Source organism: Lipophrys pholis, assembly GCF_963383615.2.
Source record: "Lipophrys pholis genome assembly, chromosome: 5".
NCBI classification, from domain to species: Eukaryota; Metazoa; Chordata; class Actinopteri; order Blenniiformes; family Blenniidae; genus Lipophrys; species Lipophrys pholis.
Window position 1 is genome coordinate 33,932,584 of NC_137628.1, and position 18,856 is coordinate 33,951,439.

Below are 18,856 nucleotides of genomic sequence, written 5' to 3' on the forward strand. Positions count from 1 at the left end.
GCTCACCTGAGAGCAGCAGGAGACCCCCTGAGGAGGAGAGGGGGAGATGAGGTGGTTTGATTCTTTATTTTGGAGATTTACAAAGTTTTTTTTTTCATATTACAATTCCAATTTTAAATATTCTTAAGAAATAAAAGTTTATTTATCTTGCATTATTATACCATTATTAATATATTAGTGGAAAAAATGTATCAAAACGGCAATATTATCGTTTATCATAATCATTTCTGGGACAATTTATCGTCCAGCAGAATTTGTTCTGGTGACAGGCCTACAGACGTCACGGCTGCACGTGACTTAACACCCCCCCATACCCCCCCACCCCACCCCCCCACCCCCACGCTGCGTACTGCACATCCTCGAGGGTATGTTTGAAATCTATGTCGGTGCCTCTGGTTTTCACTGCGGGGGTCCCAGGAGATGGTAGAACATGTGAGATTAAAGGGATGTGACTGCTGTCACCCTGTTAGCTTTATCTGTTAGCATTAACAGTGTGGTCGCATTAACTTATTAAAAAGCATTTAGATGAAGAACTGCTGGAACCATCTGCACTTCCTGTAAGAACTACAGGGACGATCTCTTTGCTGAAGCTCTGGTTTCTCTCGTCACAGGAACACCAACCGATGCAGCTCTGCACACTTTGTTTAAAGTTGCATCACTTTAATTAACAATCAACCAACAATGCAGAATGATTGTGATGATTTAGTGTTCCTAGAAGAGGAGCTCGGGGTGTGTGGCTGTTTCTTAGACGTTAACAGCTAGAAGCAGAGAGAGGATGAGGAGGAGGAGGAAGAGGAAGATGCTGGGCTCAGGGGGATGTGAAGGAGCGATGAGAAGATGAAGAGGAAAAGCGAGGGATGCACTCGTTCTTCAAAGTGAGGCATCAAAGCGCCGCCTCCTGTGGTGAGCTGAATTATTTAAACTCCAGCGCCATCTTGAAACCATCCCGCCTTGTGTTCTGTGTGTGTTGGATCTGTGTTCTGCCGTCAGTGTGGATGCACAGCTCACCACAACCTAAACCAAAAGCTGGTCTTCATCTCTTGCGGCGCACTTTAGCCTGAGCTCATCCCGGCTGCTCTCTCCACTCTGGAAGCGTCCACACAGTGGAGACCTGTGCTGGAGGCGGGTTCACAGTCCTAGTCAATGCAAACCGTTTCAGACATGTTTCTCTACCTGCCACTCAATCCTCAGTACATCCTGGCAGGAAATAAGCTTCTACACCTTGTTATTTGCCCCTTCTGTGAGTAGATCAGAGTGATAACAGCACACTGGGGCTTTAAAGGGTTCACTTCACCTTTAGGTGTCAAACTAAAAGAGCTTAACTGCGCCCCCAAATGAGCAGCTGGTGTCACTGCGTGATGTTTGATCCGGTCTCTAAAGTCAATGTGAATGCTACCCAACCAGATTCTGGGCTCCGCCCCCTTCCAGGTGAACCAGGTCCCGGAGGTGAAAGGTCCCTAAAACTCTTTCAGAGACAGACCGAGCATGTTTCACCATCAGACAGACGTACGGCGCCACACTCTGGCTTCTTGACTCCTTTACAACAAATCCTTTCAAATCCTTTTCATTTAGGCGTCACGATGTTTGATGTGTGAGGACCGATCCTCGTCCTCACAGCCACACTCTTCCTGGAACTTTCTGCCACATTGGGGAGTTTTTGAAACCCAGTGTGACGCATCGCTATCGGCCCTCAAAATCCCATTTCAGTGGACCCCCCCCCATCCTGCTGGCTCTCCTTCTCCTCCACTGCTGCTCCTCGCCCTCTTTCATCTCCTCCTTCATTAGTAGGTGTTGATTGATCAACAGAGGCCGAGCCAGCAGGGGTCCTCACAACCGACGGGTTCCCGGACCAAGGAGCGAGCGAGAGTGTGTGTGTGTGTGTGTGTGTGTGTGTGTGTGTGTGTGTGTGTGTGTGTGTGTGATGGGAGGTGATAGACAGACTGAGAGAAAAGCCTGAATCCTCCTGCTGTGTTAAAAGAGAGGCCAGCCAGGCGGTTCTCACAGTGCTTTCAACATGTGTGTGTGTAAATGAGCTGCTCTGACCTTGATCTGAAAACTCTGGATGCTTCTGTTCTCAACACATCTTCTGACAGACCTGACACACTTCATCTGATCTCCAACACCCACATAGTCAGCTCCAGAAAAGATCTGTTTAACCTCACGTCTCTGCTCAACTCTCACTTGAAAACACTGTAATACCAGAAACAGAAAAGAAAACAGTGACTCCACTCTCAATTAGTTTCCCTGAGGCTCATTAAAATGTCAGAGTTAAATTGCAACTGACATAAAAGTCTGACTGAAAAAAAAAAATATGAAAGTAAAGACTAAATAAGAAGGAGCTTTTCCAGCAGTTCCACCACTCTCTGTGTCGTGGCGTCGCGGGGCGGGCGTTTGCCCGGTCCGACTGAAACGTTGTGGAAGGTACGGGAAGAACCCGCGACCGCCGGCTACGATGTTCCGCTCCCCCTCCGTTGAGGTACCGAGCAGCGAGGAACGGGTCTGTGAGGAGGAGCTGTAACACAGCCGTCTGCTGATTGGTAGTGACGATCGTCACTCTGGACTTGCCCGAAATATTTAATTATTTCATCGCCCTAAACCTCCGTTGTTGTTTACATACGCCGCTTTGCTCACTGGTTGATTTGTTAACTGGTTTATTGAAAAGTCTTTTAATGAGATACAGACGCTCCTCTCAGGAACAGGAGGAGGAGAACAGGAGCTCCTCCTCCTCTCTGGAACAGGAGGAGAACAGGAGCTCCTCCTCCTCTCAGGAACAGGAGGAGGAGAACAGGAGCTCCTCCTCTCAGGAACAGGAGGAGAACAGGAGCTCCTCCTCCTCTCTGGAACAGGAGGAGAACAGGAGCTCCTCCTCCTCTCTGGAACAGGAGGAGAACAGGAGCTCCTCCTCCTCTCAGGAACAGGAGGAGGAGAACAGGAGCTCCTCCTCCTCCTCTCAGGAACAGGAGGAGGAGAACAGGAGCTCCTCCTCTCAGGAACAAGAGGAGGAGAACAGGAGCTCCTCCTCTCAGGAACAAGAGGAACAGAACAGCAGGAGCTCCTCCTCTCAGGAACAGGAGGAGAACAGGAGCTCCTCCTCCTCTCAGGAACAGGAGGAGGAGAACAGGAGCTCCTCCTCTCAGGAACAAGAGGAGGAGAACAGGAGCTCCTCCTCCTCTCAGGAACAGGAGGAGGAGAACAGGAGCTCCTCCTCTCAGGAACAAGAGGAGGAGAACAGGAGCTCCTCCTCCTCCTCTCAGGAACAGGAGGAGGAGAACAGGAGCTCCTCCTCTCAGGAACAAGAGGAACAGAACAGCAGGAGCTCCTCCTCTCAGGAACAAGAGGAGGAGAACAGGAGCTCCTCCTCTCAGGAACAGGAGGAGGAGAACAGGAGCTCCTCCTCCTCTCAGGAACAGGAGGAGAACAGGAGCTCCTCCTCTCAGGAACAAGAGGAGGAGAACAGGAGCTCCTCCTCTCAGGAACAGGAGGAGGAGAACAGGAGCTCCTCCTCCTCTCAGGAACAGGAGGAGGAGAACAGGAGCTCCTCCTCCTCTCAGGAACAGGAGGAGGAGAACAGGAGCTGGACGCTGCTGTTTACAATGAGAAAGTTTAACCTGAGTCACAGAGAACAACTTGGACGGCCTCCGGCTGCTTCCATGTTCTTCGCTGGACGCTCTCCGAGTCGTTCTCAACCCCGCCTACATTCTTACTGTACTTTCTGTGTTGGACCGTGAGACAGAGTTGGTCCTGGGTGAGCTTTACCGTACCGTAACCTCCTGCTCCGCCCCGCTCAGCAGCATACTGCGGTGGAACAGCGGCTTAGAGACCAGGTGAGAGAACTGAAACACCTGAACACACCACCTGAACACACCACCAGGTGAGGGAACTGAAACACCTGAACACACCACCAGGTGAGAGAACTGAAGCATCTGAACACACCACCTGAACACACCACCAGGTGAGAGAACTGAAACACCTGAACACACCACCAGGTGAGAGAACTGAAGCATCTGAACACACCACCTGAACACACCACCTGAACACACCACCAGGTGAGAGAACTGAAACACCTGAACACACCACCAGGTGAGAGAACTGAAGCATCTGAACACACCACCTGAACACACCACCAGGTGAGGGAACTGAAACACCTGAACACACCACCAGGTGAGAGAACTGAAGCACCTGAACACACCACCTGAACACACCACCAGGTGAGAGAACTGAAACACCTGAACACACCACCAGGTGAGAGAACTGAAACACCTGAACACACCACCAGGTGAGAGAACTGAAACACCTGAACACACCACCAGGTGAGAGAACTGAAACACCTGAACACACCACCAGGTGAGAGAACTGAAACACCTGAACACACCACCAGGTGAGAGAACTGAAGCATCTGAACACACCACCTGAACACACCACCAGGTGAGAGAACTGAAACACCTGAACACACCACCAGGTGAGAGAACTTGAGCTACAAATGTGCAAAAAACCCAAAGCAGGCTGTTGTCCAGACGGATCTACTTGATGTGGATCTGCAGCTGCTTTCACAGAGAATCAAGCCAAATCCAGAATAATCATATTTCGTCCTCCATATCAAGCTTGAAGACCATCACTGTGATGTAGCTGCACCTTAAAAAGATATTTAACCTCTTCAACACTAGTGCCTCTGATCACTAACTGCTATTATTCATTGTAAATAAATGTATAATTATTATTATAATAGAGAACCAGCTCTCAGACTGACAACTGGTTCAAAAGATGTGAAGAACTATGAGAGTATAGATGAAACTAAACCCAAACAGCTCGTCTCTGATACCAAATGCTAGTTTCTCCTTAAATTGACTTTCATCAGAGCAAAGCAAGAAAGGAAGTTGGATTGTTATTACGGTGACTGTCAAAATAAAAGTACCAAGTCCAGGAGAGTATGGACTGGGAGCAGTCGCAGACCTGGCTTGTTTTCCACCCTGGGCGAACATCTGCACCTCCTTCACGGTTTGGAGATTCTCTCATGTTAATGACGTGTCTCAACGCCAAACCTTCCTCCTCCTCACCTTCAAACATCAGTTTCTCCTCCTCCTCCTCCTCCTTCATCACCTCCTACACTCCTCTCTCCACCATTGTTGAGGCAGCGTTTCACTACAAAGTTTTTTCCTGCATGCAAACACACTGCATCGCAAAATAACACGTTTGGTAGGCGTGCCCCGTACGGGCCACTGGGGCGGCGACCTTCAGCTGCAAGTCCACCACACTTTAGTCCAGGACAGGGCAGAGCATAGCGTCTATTTACCCCCTGCCGTGTGGCGCTGCACACGCTACAGCTGGCTACTGAGTGTATCAGTCATATTTCTATCATGTTGAACATCGAGCCTCGTTACTGTGTGAGTCCTGAAACTCTTTAGCATGTAGCATATAGCATGGCCACCGTGAGCCCTGAAGCTCTTTAGCATGTAGCATATAGCATGGCCACTATGTGAGTCGTGAAACATTTAGAATGTAGCATGTAGCATGGCCACTGTGCGAGCCCTGAAGCTCTTTAGCATGTAGCATCGCTATTGTGTGAGACTTGAAACTTTTTAGCATGTAGCATATAGCATGGCTACTGTGTGAGCCCCGGAACATTTTACAGCATCGAAACATAGTAGCGATGCTACATGCTATATGCTAAACGTGATAAAGTGACTGATACTCTCATTACCAGCAGCTCGGTCTCTTGGTCTACAGTCTACAGTAGCATAGCGTAGAGTGGAGAGAGATGCTACGCTATGCGCTATGCTACTGTGCACTGTGAGGTTGGTGGAGGTGACGTAGCGTCGATAGAGGCTGGTGGAGGAGGTTTGCAGCAACAAATAGCCTTCACATATCATTTGTATATGGAATATGAATTTGGCTTTATGGCATTTAATAAGTACTCATATCGACAAATAGCTAAAGTTTAGTACTCGTACTTGCACTCATCCTTTAAAAAAGTGGTATGGGTCCCTGGACTCTTCTTTCTGGTCTATGAACAAACTGGATCTGCTTTGAGGAGGTTAGAGATGCTTTGTTCTAAGTTAGTATACAGAAATTAATGAACACAGGTGTGATGAGTGAAAGCGATCAAGAATAAAAAGCTGCTGAGTTCAGCGACGTCGACTTCTGCTGAAGAGAAAAGTTCAAACGTAAAAAGCAGTAAAGCAGTGCAGCTATGGCTGAGCTTCTCAGTGTGGAACACACACACACACACACACACACACACACACACACACACACACACACACACACACACACACACACACACACACACAACCATGTTAAGACTGTTCAGGTTGTGTGTCAAATTTGAACCACAAAGTATAAAGATCAGCTCAATGCAATATAATTAACATTAAAACCTGGATTTAACAACCAAACTATTTCTGATCAATTCCACCAGATATTTTCTTTACATATATTACACAACCTACCCAGCCTTTCCTCTGTGAACTTGTAGTTTTTCAATGATGATTAACTTTCACATCATTGCACATTGTTTGTATTTTATGAATGGTCCCATTTCAGAGATCAGACAACATCTAATGTGGTTTCATCAACTCAAATCTAATCATTAACTAAATATTGCCATGGAAACCGGTAAAAATTCATCTGATCTGGTGATGTACTCTTTTTTCATTTATCTCGTGTAAATGTAAAGAATCTCATCTAAAAGTTCAGGCTGATTATTAAAAGTCAGTTTATTGTGACTGTGCTACAGTGTGAGGCTTCCCTGTGGACACACACACACACACACACACACACACACACACACACACACACTGCTAGTGGTGGAAACATACACGCTAGACCGAGTGACAAGGTGTTGAAAAGCCCCAGAGGCCTTCAGGGAGGGAGCGACGAATAGCAATGTGATGGATGGGGTGACAGCTAAAGGACAGCCAGGGAGGGTGTGCGTGCGTAGCGTGCGTGCGTAGCGTGCGTGCGTGCGTAGCGTGCGTGTGTGCGTGCGTAGCGTGTGTCCGTGCAGACACCCCTCCACATGTTCGGTGTCACTCAACTCGTCATTTTGTTTGAATGCTGATAGATTTTATCACATCAAATAATAATGTCATCCACTGTTAGCCACCATTAGCTGCTGTTCGCGACCATTAGCGTCTGTTAGCTGCTAGCAACCATTAGCCTCTGTTAGCAACAATTAACCTCTGTTAGCAACAATTAGCCTCTGTTAGCTGCTGTTAGCAACCATTAGCCTCTGTTAGCTGCTGTTAGCAACCATTAGCATCTGTTAGCAACAATTAGCCTCTGTTAGCTGCTGTTAGCAACCATTAGCCTCTGTTAGCAACAATTAGCCTCTGTTAGCTGCTGTTAGGAACCATTAGCCTCTGTTAGCAACCATTAGCCTCTGTTAGCTGCTGTTAGCAACAATTAGCCTATTTTAGCAACCATTAGCCTCTGTTAGCTTCTGTTACCAACCATTAGCCTCTGTTAGTTGCTGTTAGCAGCCAATAGCAACTGTGAACCACTGCTTGCTGCTGTTCGCGGCCATTTGCCACCGTTAACTTATGTTGGCAGCCATTAGCCTATTAGCCACTGTTAGCTTCTGTTAGCAACGATTAACCTCTGTTAGCTTGTTAGGAGTTAGCCACTGTTACCTTCTGTTAGTAGCCATTAGCCACTGACAGCTGCTGTTAGCAGCCATTAGCCTGTGTTAGCTGCTGTTAGCAGCTCCCACTAGCACACACCATGGAGGACTTTGCTCTGTGGAGTGGAACGCAGTGAAAAGACGAGTGAACTCGGTCAGGAGGAAAAACCTCGACAAGAGAAACGAGAGCTTCTGATCAAACAGGTTGGAAGTGGTGGATCATTGAGTCCATATGGTCCTCACACCGAGCTCTTTCTTCTTTGGTTTGCTTTGTTAATGTGGCACCAACTTCAGAAGAGGCACGATGAAGAGGAGCATTAGAGTGACAAACGATCAGGCAGGACACCAGGCTCTTCATCACAAACATCCAAATAACTCCCATGTGAACATTTATACATACAATAACACAAAGTACATAAAGTTTACAGCCGAAATGAAGTTATTCAAACCTGATTCAAGGTATTTTCAAAACTTTGGACATGAATTATTAGTAGTAGTAAAAGCGACATTTAGTGTATTGATTCAAACAATGACTGTGTGGATTAAACTAATAAAAATATAAATATCAGCCAGTGAAGGGAGGAGAGGATGGGGGGATGTGAAGGGAGGAGAGGATGGAGGGATGTGAAGGGAGGAGAGGATGGGGGGATGTGAAGGGAGGACAGGATGGAGGGATGTGAAGGGAGGAGAGGATGGGGGGATGTGAAGGGAGGACAGGATGGAGGGATGTGAAGGGAGGAGAGGATGGAGGGATGTGAAGGGAGGACAGGATGGAGGGATGTGAAGGGAGGACAGGATGGAGGGATGTGAAGGAGGGATGTGAAAGGAGGAGAGGATGGAGGGATGTGAAGGGAGGAGAGGATGGGGGGATGTGAAGGGAGGAGAGGATGAATGGATGTGAAGGGAGGAGAGGATGGAGGGATGTGCAGGGAGGAGAGGATGAAGGGATGTGAAGGGAGGAGAGGATGGAGGGATGTGAAGGGAGGAGAGGATGGAGGGATGTGAAGGAGGGATAGAAAGGGAGGAGAGGATGGAGGGATGTGAAGGGAGGAGAAGATGGAGGGATGTGAAGGGAGGAGAGGATGGGGTGATGTGAAGGGAGGAGCAGATGGAGGGATGTGAAGGGAGGAGAAGATGGAGGGATGTGAAGGGGGGATGTGAAGAGAGGAGAAGATGGAGGGATGTGAAGGGAGGAGAGGATGAAGGGATGTGAAGGGAGGAGAGGATGTAGGGATGTGAAGGGAGGAGAGGATGGAGGGATGTGAAGGGGGGATGTGAAGAGAGGAGAAGATGGAGGGATGTGAAGGGAGGAGAGGATGAAGGGATGTGAAGGGATGACAGGATGTAGGGATGTGAAGGGAGGAGAGAATGGAGGGATGTGAAGGAGGGATGGAAAGGGAGGAGAGGATGGAGGGATGTGAAGGAGGGATGGGAAGGGAGGAGAGGATGGGAGAGGGAGGAGAGGATGGAGGGATGTGAAGGGAGGAGAGGATGGAGGGATGTGAAAGGAGGAGATGATGGAGGGATGTAAAGGAGGGATGGGAAGGGAGTAGAGGATGGAGGGATGTGAAGGGAGGAGAAGATGTAGGGATGTGAAGGAGGGATGGGAAGGGAGGAGAAGATGGAGGGAAATGAAGGGAGGAGAGGATGGAGGGATGTGAAGGGAGGAGAAGATGGAGGGATGTGAAGGGAGGAGAGGATGGAGGGATGTGAAGGGAGGAGAGGATGGGGGATGTGGAGGGAGGAGAGGATGGAGGGATGTGGAGGGAGGAGAGGACGGGGGATGTGGAGGGAGGAGAGGATGGAAGGATGTGGAGGGAGGAGAGGATGGAGGGATGTGGAGGGAGGAGAGGACGGGGGATGTGGAGGGAGGAGAGGACGGGGGATGTGGAGGGAGGAGAGGATGGAAGGATGTGGAGGGAGGAGAGGACAGGGTGATGTAGACTCTCCAGGTTGAAGGAGGTGTGAAGAAGAATGGATTTAAACAGGTAAAAAGGGCGTTACAGTAATCTAAAGGAGAAGAGAGAAAAACATGTAAAATCATCAGGAGGAGGAGGAGGGTGAAGAGGAAGAGGAGGAAGAGGAGGAGGAGGAGGAGGAGGAGGGTGAAGAGGAAGAGGAAGAGGAGGAGGAGGAGGAGGAGGAGGAGGGTGAAGAGGAAGAGGAAGAGGAGGAGGAGGAGGAGGAGGAAGCATATCAATGTTTCCTCTAATAACCAGGTAGGTCTTTTCGCAGGTATTTGATTGAACTCAGAATGTTTGAGGAGACCAGGAGGTTCATCACTGCTCCTCTGAGCTGGACTCAGTAACATCTGACTCCTGAGCCAAACCTGGACCTGGACCTGGACCTGGACCTGGACCTGGACCTGGACCAAGACCTGGACCAGAACCTGGACCTGGACCAAAACCTGGACCAAGACATGGACCAGAACCAGAACCTGGACAAAGAACCTGAAACTGGACCTGGACCAGAACCTGGACCTGGACCTGAACCTGAACCTGAACCTGAACCTGAAGCTGAACCTGGACCAGAACCTGGACCAGAACCTGAAACTGGACCTGGACCAAGACCTGGACCAGAACCTGGACCTGAACCTGAACCTGAAGCTGAACCTGGACCTGGACCTAGACTGTGGACAGGTCCTCACCTAACAAGACTCCATACTGTTCCTCTCTGAGACAGCAGTCAGTGTTTTCATGAGGACAATCTGCTGCTGGACATTTTGTGATACTAGTCACTGTGAGACGGTGTGAGACGGTTTAAAGGCTGCAGTTTGCAGGCCCGACCACTAGAGGTGCTGTGTCTTTGAAATATTGTGGCAGCAGTTCCTGTGGAAATGTTCTGCAGACGACAGTGTAGTAGTGAACGTTCACTCTGGACCTCCATCCTGGTTTCTTCATCCACACACACGAGGACAAAACCACCGTACAACTCGAGTCCCTTTTTCCGCTAAGACATTTCAGCCAAGGTCCCTTTTCAGAGACAAAAGACAAGGACTGGAAAATCACCAGAATCACTTCAGTCCTCCCCTCCTGGTCACACTTTAACCACACGAGGAGCTGCTGGGTCAGTGGTGATGCTCAGGGAGCCACAGTGGTGAGTCAGCCGTGGGATTCGAACCTGCACACCTCGGAGCACAAGCCAACTTCTCCAACCTGGACACCGTCACTGCTTTGTTTACCACAGGCTGAGTTGATGGACTCCTCCATCTTTATCGTCATGGTAACACAGATAGCTGGGCAGATGTGGAACAATTAAAGACCAAGATGTCCACTTCTGGACGAAAGCTTGACAATTAGTTTTCAGGGCTTTTTGCTGAATAAGACTTTAGTCCTCGCTGGCAAATCAAGGGTTCCTACTCAAATGACGAAATCCAAGATGGCCGCCATCTGTCTGAAATGTTGATATTTGGCCATAGTTTTGGTTCTACTTGAAACAGACAAATTATAGGAGTCAAAGAATACAATGAAATACTTTAAAAGAGTAGAGAGAGCAAGATCCAAGATGGCCACCATTTGTTTTACGGATTTCCATATCTGACTGTGGGAGCTGGAACAGGAACAGGAAAAGAAGTGTGTGTGCGTGTGTGTGTGTGTGTGTGTGTGTGTGTGTGTGTGTGTGTGTGTGTGTGTGTGTGTGTGTGTGTGTGGTGGACTGGTACCGTTCTGCACGTCCAAGATGTGGTGTTTGTCCAGCGTCCAGCCTCCCATGTTGGAGGCGTCCAGCTCGTGGCCCTGCAGCACGGTTGTCCTCTTCTCCCACAGGATGAGGTCCAGGCAGGACTCGTACTCGAAGCCCACCGACACTGGTCACACACACACACACACACACACACACACACACACACACACACACACACACACACACACACACACACACACACACACACACACACACACACACACACACACACACACACACACACACACACACACAGCACAACGTTATTCATCTGTCTCTTTCCTTGTCCTCTCCTGTTTTAAAGAAACACTCAGCTTTATGTTCAAACATTCATTTCTTCAGTCTCTAATGAAGTGGGAGGAGGAGAAGCTGCGGGATCAGCAGGTTAAAGGCCAGAGACATGAAGGACACGGAGCTGAGTAAGAGGATGAGGGAGGAGGACGAGGAAATGTCTTCTGCTCTGAAATAACGTCAACATGTGTAAATAGGAGTCAAACGGTATCGTGGATGTTTTGTGAAGGTACGACGTGAAATGATGACCTGAAAGAAAAGTCATGAAGTGAAGACGCTTTGTTTGCTTCATTGAAAAAGATCTAATGATGCACAAAACCAAAGCAGCTGCAATAACACTTCTCACCACAGGGTGGTGTATTGAGCCGCTGTACGTGCTTAATTTAACACAACAAAAGCCGCAGTTACTCACTTTAAATCTGAAGGAATAGTTTGAGACTGAGATCAGATTGTCCCGTTTACATGAAGACAGACTCAGCAGCCAGTCAGTGGATCCATCCCATAATACTCTGTGACACCGAAACAGCTGAAGCCTGATCAAACCTCTAAACGGTCACGACAAGCTGACGACCAGTCAGTTCAGTTACCCTGAAGAAGAAATCTGATTACTAGTTACGCTTTTACTTTACCAACTACTAGCTTGTGGGGACTGCTTGAGTGTGTGTGTGTGAGTGTGTGTGTGTGTGTGTGTGTGTGTGTGTGTGTGTGTGTGTGTGTGTGTGTGTGTGTGTGTGTGTGTGTGTGTGTGTGTGTGTGTGTGTGTGTGTGTGTGTGTGTGTGTGTGTGAGTGTGTGTGTGTGTGTGTGTGTGTGTGTGTCCAGTTGGAGGAGAATAAAGCAGAGGACGGTTCTGGTCAGTAATTAAGCAGCTTTACAGAAATGAAACTCGTCTTCTTTTCCATCGTCCTGCGGGACACTTAGTCCTCGTTCAGTCTGCAGGGACATGAGACCCAATTCAGATATTTGACTCACAGTGACTCGTCTCCTCCTGTTGTGTTTCCATGTTAAAGCTCCATTCTCATGTTTTCCCTCCAGACCAGGGCCTCCATCCTATGTGGTTCCACTTCTGATACATCGACTGATTGGTCATTGACGTGGGACTGGCGTCACTGATAAGCACAGGAGGAAGTGGCTCCGCCAGAATAAAAGCTGTGCTCTTTTTTCTTTCCTCCTCATGTTGTCTAGATTCTGTCGCTCGTATTTAACAACCTCTGGAAAATGAATCTACACACTGACCAGGGTTGCCAGATATGGCAGGTATCCCCCAATCAGGGAGCCAAACTCTCTTACCTTTTAACTTTGTTTATTTCCTGGATTTGTGTGTTTATGTTGTGTTCTTTATTACACATCTAATAGTTTAGTGGGTTTTAACATGGTTCCCACACAGGCTGAGGTTTGGGCTGGTTTTCATTGAGGTGTGAGTTTTACCTTGTTTGGGCTGAAACACTAAGTCACATCTGGCAACCCTGGAGCTGACTGGCATCATGAGGAAATAGCGTGCTCTCTCTGACTTCACATCATCTTCTGAGCTCTGGGGCCTGAAAACATCCGGTCTGATCACGTTCACACGGCGGGGCGTGTTTGAAATGATCACGCCAAAAAATCGGATCTCAGCAAAAAATGGAATTGAGCATCGAGACCTGTGGAGTGGGCGGAGCCTTGGTAACGCTTTACGTTTCTAACGTTGATCTGAATAATGAGGAGGTTGAACTGCTTGAATACTTTGCTCTGCTGGATGAAGTGAACTCACCACTTCATGTCAGTGTCTCAGAGCTTCACTCCGCCAAGCTCCCGACAGAAAGAAGAGAAATCCTGCTTCTGTTTCCTTCTTCTCAGATGAACTCCAGGAACAGAGGGATTTCACTCCTCCTGTGGAACTGCTCACCCTAACTTTGAAAGAGGGGCGACTTTCATGAAGTGCTCCTGAAGCCACTGTACATCAAACTCCTCAACTCTGCTGAGATGAATCTTTCCAGATCCCATCAACCGCTGACACTTCTAATGGGCCCATTATTGATCCTCCTCTTGCTGTGAGCCGGGTCGCCCACTGCTTCATCCAACAGAAACGTTTAATTAGACGTCCCCGCTCCTCAACGGGACGTCTTGAACTGATGGACTCGGCACCTTAGATATGAAGAATGAACTGGAACTCAGACATTATTCAAAGCAGCTGTTGTTCGATCGACCCCCAGTCACTCGAATGTCGCTGAAATGAAGCTCATTAAATCATTTGCTGAGACTTCAGAACGTGATCTACTAAGGTTTCATTTAGTAATCTCTTCTGGATCACTTCTGCTTTGTGTTGGTGGCCGATCACCTGCTGACACTCTGACGTTCATCTCACAGTTTTAGGCCGCGGCTCGTCCAGCCGTCATCTGGACGCTCAGTTTTAGGAGAAGACGGCTGAAAAAATAGTGGCCATGTTGCTCAAAGCCCCTAAAATTTGCGTATAAAGTCCATCACTACTGTCACCGTCTAATTTGGTCTAAATTCATCTTTTTGTGAAAGGAGGCCTCTGATTGGTTCATAAGAAAAACAAAGGCAACCTTTATTCAAAGCAAGAAAGGACATAGGAATCATCAGCAACAATGTCAGGGAGAAAAGGAAATATTTTACTGTTAAGAAGCAAAATCTACACGTCACAATGTAGTATTTAGTAGAATACATTAAATGCACCATTTCGGGTGATTTTGATCACGTGTGGGTTCACGCCCCAACACGCTCCATAACGAAACGGAACCATCCTGAAGGTCTCTCCACTTCTGGTGGCGGCGTTGTCCTCCTTTCCTGGAGGACTTTATGTTACACTGCAGTTCTGAGCCTCTGGCTCTTTAGTAGCTTTTAAAATAGGATTGTTCAGACAAATCTAAAAGAAGTAGTACTATCACTGCTGTCCTGTGTGAACGAGAAACGCTTACATGTAGGTTTAAAGTCAACGTGAGAATAGTGTTCGTCATGAGGTGAACGTTATGGAAAAGTTGTCTTTCTCCTTCAGGGTGCAAAAGGACCAGTTTTATGGGCTTTGGACTAAAAGGACTGAGTATATGAAACAGATCTGGACAGACTTTAGTTGATACCACCTGTAAGTGTAATCGAGTATCTGCATTCTAGAATGAAGCTCGAGTCACAAAGGTTGAGCTCCCGTTGTCTGGTTGTTCTTGTTTGTTCATAAATGAGTGACGTCAGTTAAAATACTCGAAAGGCAAGAGATATAAGAAGTTGACGACACTACTGTTTTTATTTGATACATATAGGATCTTTGTTGTAAAAAAGAGAATCAATGTCTTGCTATTTGGAATAAAAATAAAATAGGGAAAATAATGTCAGCATATCGGTTACGTTCAATTTACCTGCTCAGGTTTATTGTTGTGTCACTCCCTCCACTAGATGGCGCCTCCACATGTTTCCATGGCTGAAACGAACAGCATGTATTTTCTTTTTCTTTTGCAGCCCAGACATTCACTCCAAATACTCCTGCAGTTACACTACTTTATTGTAACTTCTGGGCAGCGATGTGAGGAGTTGTGAGGAAGCGCAGCAGTAAATCCTCTTTATGTTTGGGCCCATTAGGCCCAGCGTCCAGACGCAGTAACTCACGGAGGAGTGTGTGAGCTGGACGGGTCCCTCATAAAGGTGTCACGGGGTGAGCACGCCCGTTATGTCCCGGCCGTTTCCCTCAAACCCTCGGCTGAACTCCGCCGCCTGCAGCTGCTCGGGAGGAATCAGCAGCAGACGCTCTGTGTTCACGCCAGCTCCGTCTGATCAATCCACCACCACTCTCAGTACACACTTCATTTCATGCTGAAACACAGAGCGCAGTGTCCTCTGGACTCTGGACTCTGATGGACTCGTATCCCCACCACCACCAGCAGAACCCCTGACTCACTCCACATGATCCAGCTGAGCCTGCTGGGTTCCAGCCTGGAGGCCACAGCGCTCTTACCTCCAGCCGTTCTATATTCCACATTAAATAAACCCGTATAATACACCGTAAGTGTAAAATCATTGCAGCAAGTTTTGGTAGGCTCTTATTTCCAAAGTAGAAAAAGATTTGTGGTCATTCTGTCTGCAGGATACGAGACCGTTCTTAATAAGACGTAGTCTTGAGGGTGTATACAATATTTGATGACCAAATCAAATATGATCAAAATAATGAAAAACAGTGATGAACAATTAGAGCCACATGACGCTGACGTGATCCAGAAAACCACGCAGAACCAGCAAATCTTTGTCTGGAGATACCGCTCTGTACCACAAGGTGGCGTATTGAAGCAGCATGTCCACATTTCCACCAGAGAAGAAGAAGCTGCAGGTTTCTGACCCACGACATGAGATAGTAAACAAGTGAAATGTGATCGACCAAAAGCTTGTGTTGACAGAAACCCGACAATCTGACCCTGGAAGCTGATGGACCAACAGGAAGTTCTGTGGGCGGAGCCTGACAGACATGGACGATAACAAACACATCTGTCTTCATGAATATGGTACGTCAGCTGTTCTGAACTGATCAAGAACAATACTCTTTGGACTTTATGCCAGAAGTTAAATTTACGATGATCAAAGTGATTATTAACGTCTGAAAACATTTGTAATGGTTACGAGTGAGTTTGTTTTTGCTGCATTATAAAAGCAAGTCAGCAGAAGTGTGAGAGACATTTCCTCAGCCGGTCCTCCAACACCTTCATTTCAACAGATTGTCTGTATTGTCCCTCTGCTTACAAACTCTCCTCCGTTATCGGACTGCATCAGAGACAGAACTGGCTTCAGGGGGCCACAGCAGCTCCACACCAGATCTCTCCAGAACCTGGAGCAGCCACTCACCCACTGCCTCCGACAGTCCGTAGACTCTCTGGCCGTACGCGTCAGTCTTGTCCCAGATGAAGGTGTAGGACAGATTGGGCTGGGCGGGGAACCACTTCTGGAAGAGTCGGCCCACCACTGCCACCATCAGGTGAACCTGGAGCAACGCAACCAGACACAAAAGTCAATGGAAGTCCAGTTTGAGTTCCTCTCACGTATTCTATAGTTCCATCATTCGTTTCCCGTCTGACCTTCATCAGGTTGAACGGGATGGACGACTGCGTCATGGCCACCTTCAGGACCGGTTTGTACCCTGCCGCTCTGGAGCTCAGGTAGATCAGGTTGAGGTCGCTGCCTGGAATCGAGGTTTCCTCCTGTAAGACCTGCAGAGAGGAGAACACCTTCAGCTCCGACTGCAGCATCCAACCGACGCTCTGCCAAGTGCAGCTTCACCTTTTCAGGAGGAAGAAAAACAAACACACACGACCACTGAGACTGAAAACAACCAATAAATGTAAAAACCACGACGGTGGAACAAGTGTTTTGTTGACCCCGTCACTGCACAAGCACTGGTGTGAGCAAATAAAGGAGAATAAGTAAATAAGGCGTCAAAGATTGTAGCTGGCTGAGATCAGGGGCCGCTGTGTGGAGACGGTCTTAGAGACGCTGTGTGGAGACGGTCTTAGAGACGCTGTGTGGAGACGCTGTGTGGAGACGGTCTTAGAGACACTGTGTGGAGACGCTGTGGGGAGACGGTCTTAGAGACACTGTGTGGAGACGCTGTGGGGAGACGGTCTTAGAGACACTGTGTGGAGACGGTCTTAGAGACGCTGTGTGGAGACGGTCTTAGAGACACTGTGTGGAGACGCTGTGGGGAGACGGTCTTAGAGACACTGTGTGGAGACGCTGTGGGGAGACGGTCTTAGAGACACTGTGTGGAGACGGTCTTAGAGACGCTGTGTGGAGACGGTCTTAGAGACACTGTGTGGAGACGCTGTGGGGAGACGGTCTTAGAGACACTGTGTGGAGACGCTGTGGGGAGACGGTCTTAGAGACACTGTGTGGAGACGGTCTTAGAGACACTGTGTGGAGACGCTGTGGGGAGACGGTCTTAGAGACACTGTGTGGAGACGGTCTTAGAGACGCTGTGTGGAGACGCTGTGGGGAGACGGTCTTAGAGACGCTGTGTGGAGACGCTGTGTGGAGATGGTCTTAGAGACGCTGTGTGGAGACGGTCTTAGAGACGCTGTGTGGAGACGCTGTGTGGAGATGGTCTTAGAGACGCTGTGTGCAGACGCTGTGGGGAGACGGTCTTAGAGACGCTGTGTGGAGACGCTGTGGGGAGATGGTCTTAGAGACGCTGTGTGGAGACGGTCTTAGAGACGCTGTGTGGAGACGCTGTGTGGAGACGCTGTGGGGAGACGGTCTTAGAGACGCTGTGTGGAGACGCTGTGTGGAGATGGTCTTAGAGACGCTGTGTGGAGACGCTGTGTGGACAATGTCATAGAGACGCTGTGTGGAGACTGTCTTAGAGACGCTGTGTGGAGACGGTCTTAGAGACGCTGTGTGGAGACGCTCTGTGGACAATGTCATAGAGACGCTGTGTGGAGACGGTCTTAGAGACGCTGTGTGGACAATGTCATAGAGTTGCTGTGTGGAGACGCTGTGTGGAGACACTGTGTGGAGACACTGTGTGGAGACGGTCATAGAGACGCTTTGTGGACAATGTCAGAGAGACGCTGTGTGGAGATGCTTTGTGGAGACTGTCATAGAGTCGCTGTGTGGAGACGCCATGTGGAGACGGTCATAGGGACGCTGTGTGGAGACTGTCATAGAGTCGCTGTGTGGAGACGCCATGTGGAGACGGTCATAGGGACGCTGTGTGGAGACGCCATGTGGAGACGGTCATAGGGACGAGGTAAAGCAGGTAATATGGTATCGCAGCACATCAAAGGATCAGTCTCCAGGACACGAAGCTCCGCCTCCACGTCTCTTTGAAGGCGTGTGTAAGTACATAAACTACCAGGTGGGCTCTGCAGGTGAAGGACAGGCAGGACTGCTCTTTAGATCTGGACACACACACACACACACACACACACACACACACACACACACACACACACACACACACACACACACACACACACACACACACACACACACACACACACACACACCTCCTTCACCTATCAAAGAGAGCAGCTTCGGGTCCGCTCACTATTCACCAGCCAGAGCACATCTGCCCTGTGTGTGTGTGTGTGTGTGTGTGTGTGTGTGTGTGTGTGTGAGTGTGTGTGTGTGTGTGTGTGTGTGTGTGTGTGTGTGTGTGTGTGTGTGTGTGTGTGTGTGTGTGTGTGTGGTCACTCCATGAGTATCTTTTGAGCAGATGTCCTTGGACTGTCTTCAGACTTTTCTCAGTTTTCAGTTGAAATCATGTTTGTAGTTTAGTTATGAAGCTATGAGAAGA

General features: G+C 48.5%; 1 protein-coding gene across 2 annotated transcripts in view; it reads right to left on the reverse strand.

The window, feature by feature from the left end:
* tenm3 (teneurin transmembrane protein 3) overlaps positions 1-18,856 on the reverse strand; it is a gene marked incomplete at its 5' end in the record, with an annotated part of 291,642 nt that overhangs the window by 50,684 nt on the left and 222,102 nt on the right. For both annotated transcript variants that reach the window (XM_080464332.1, XM_080464333.1), the window contains 3 exons: positions 11,280-11,423; positions 16,411-16,546; positions 16,641-16,772. In XM_080464332.1, the coding sequence (XP_080320458.1) occupies positions 11,280-11,423; positions 16,411-16,546; positions 16,641-16,772 (412 nt within the window). The remainder of the gene's footprint in view (positions 1-11,279; positions 11,424-16,410; positions 16,547-16,640; positions 16,773-18,856) is intronic.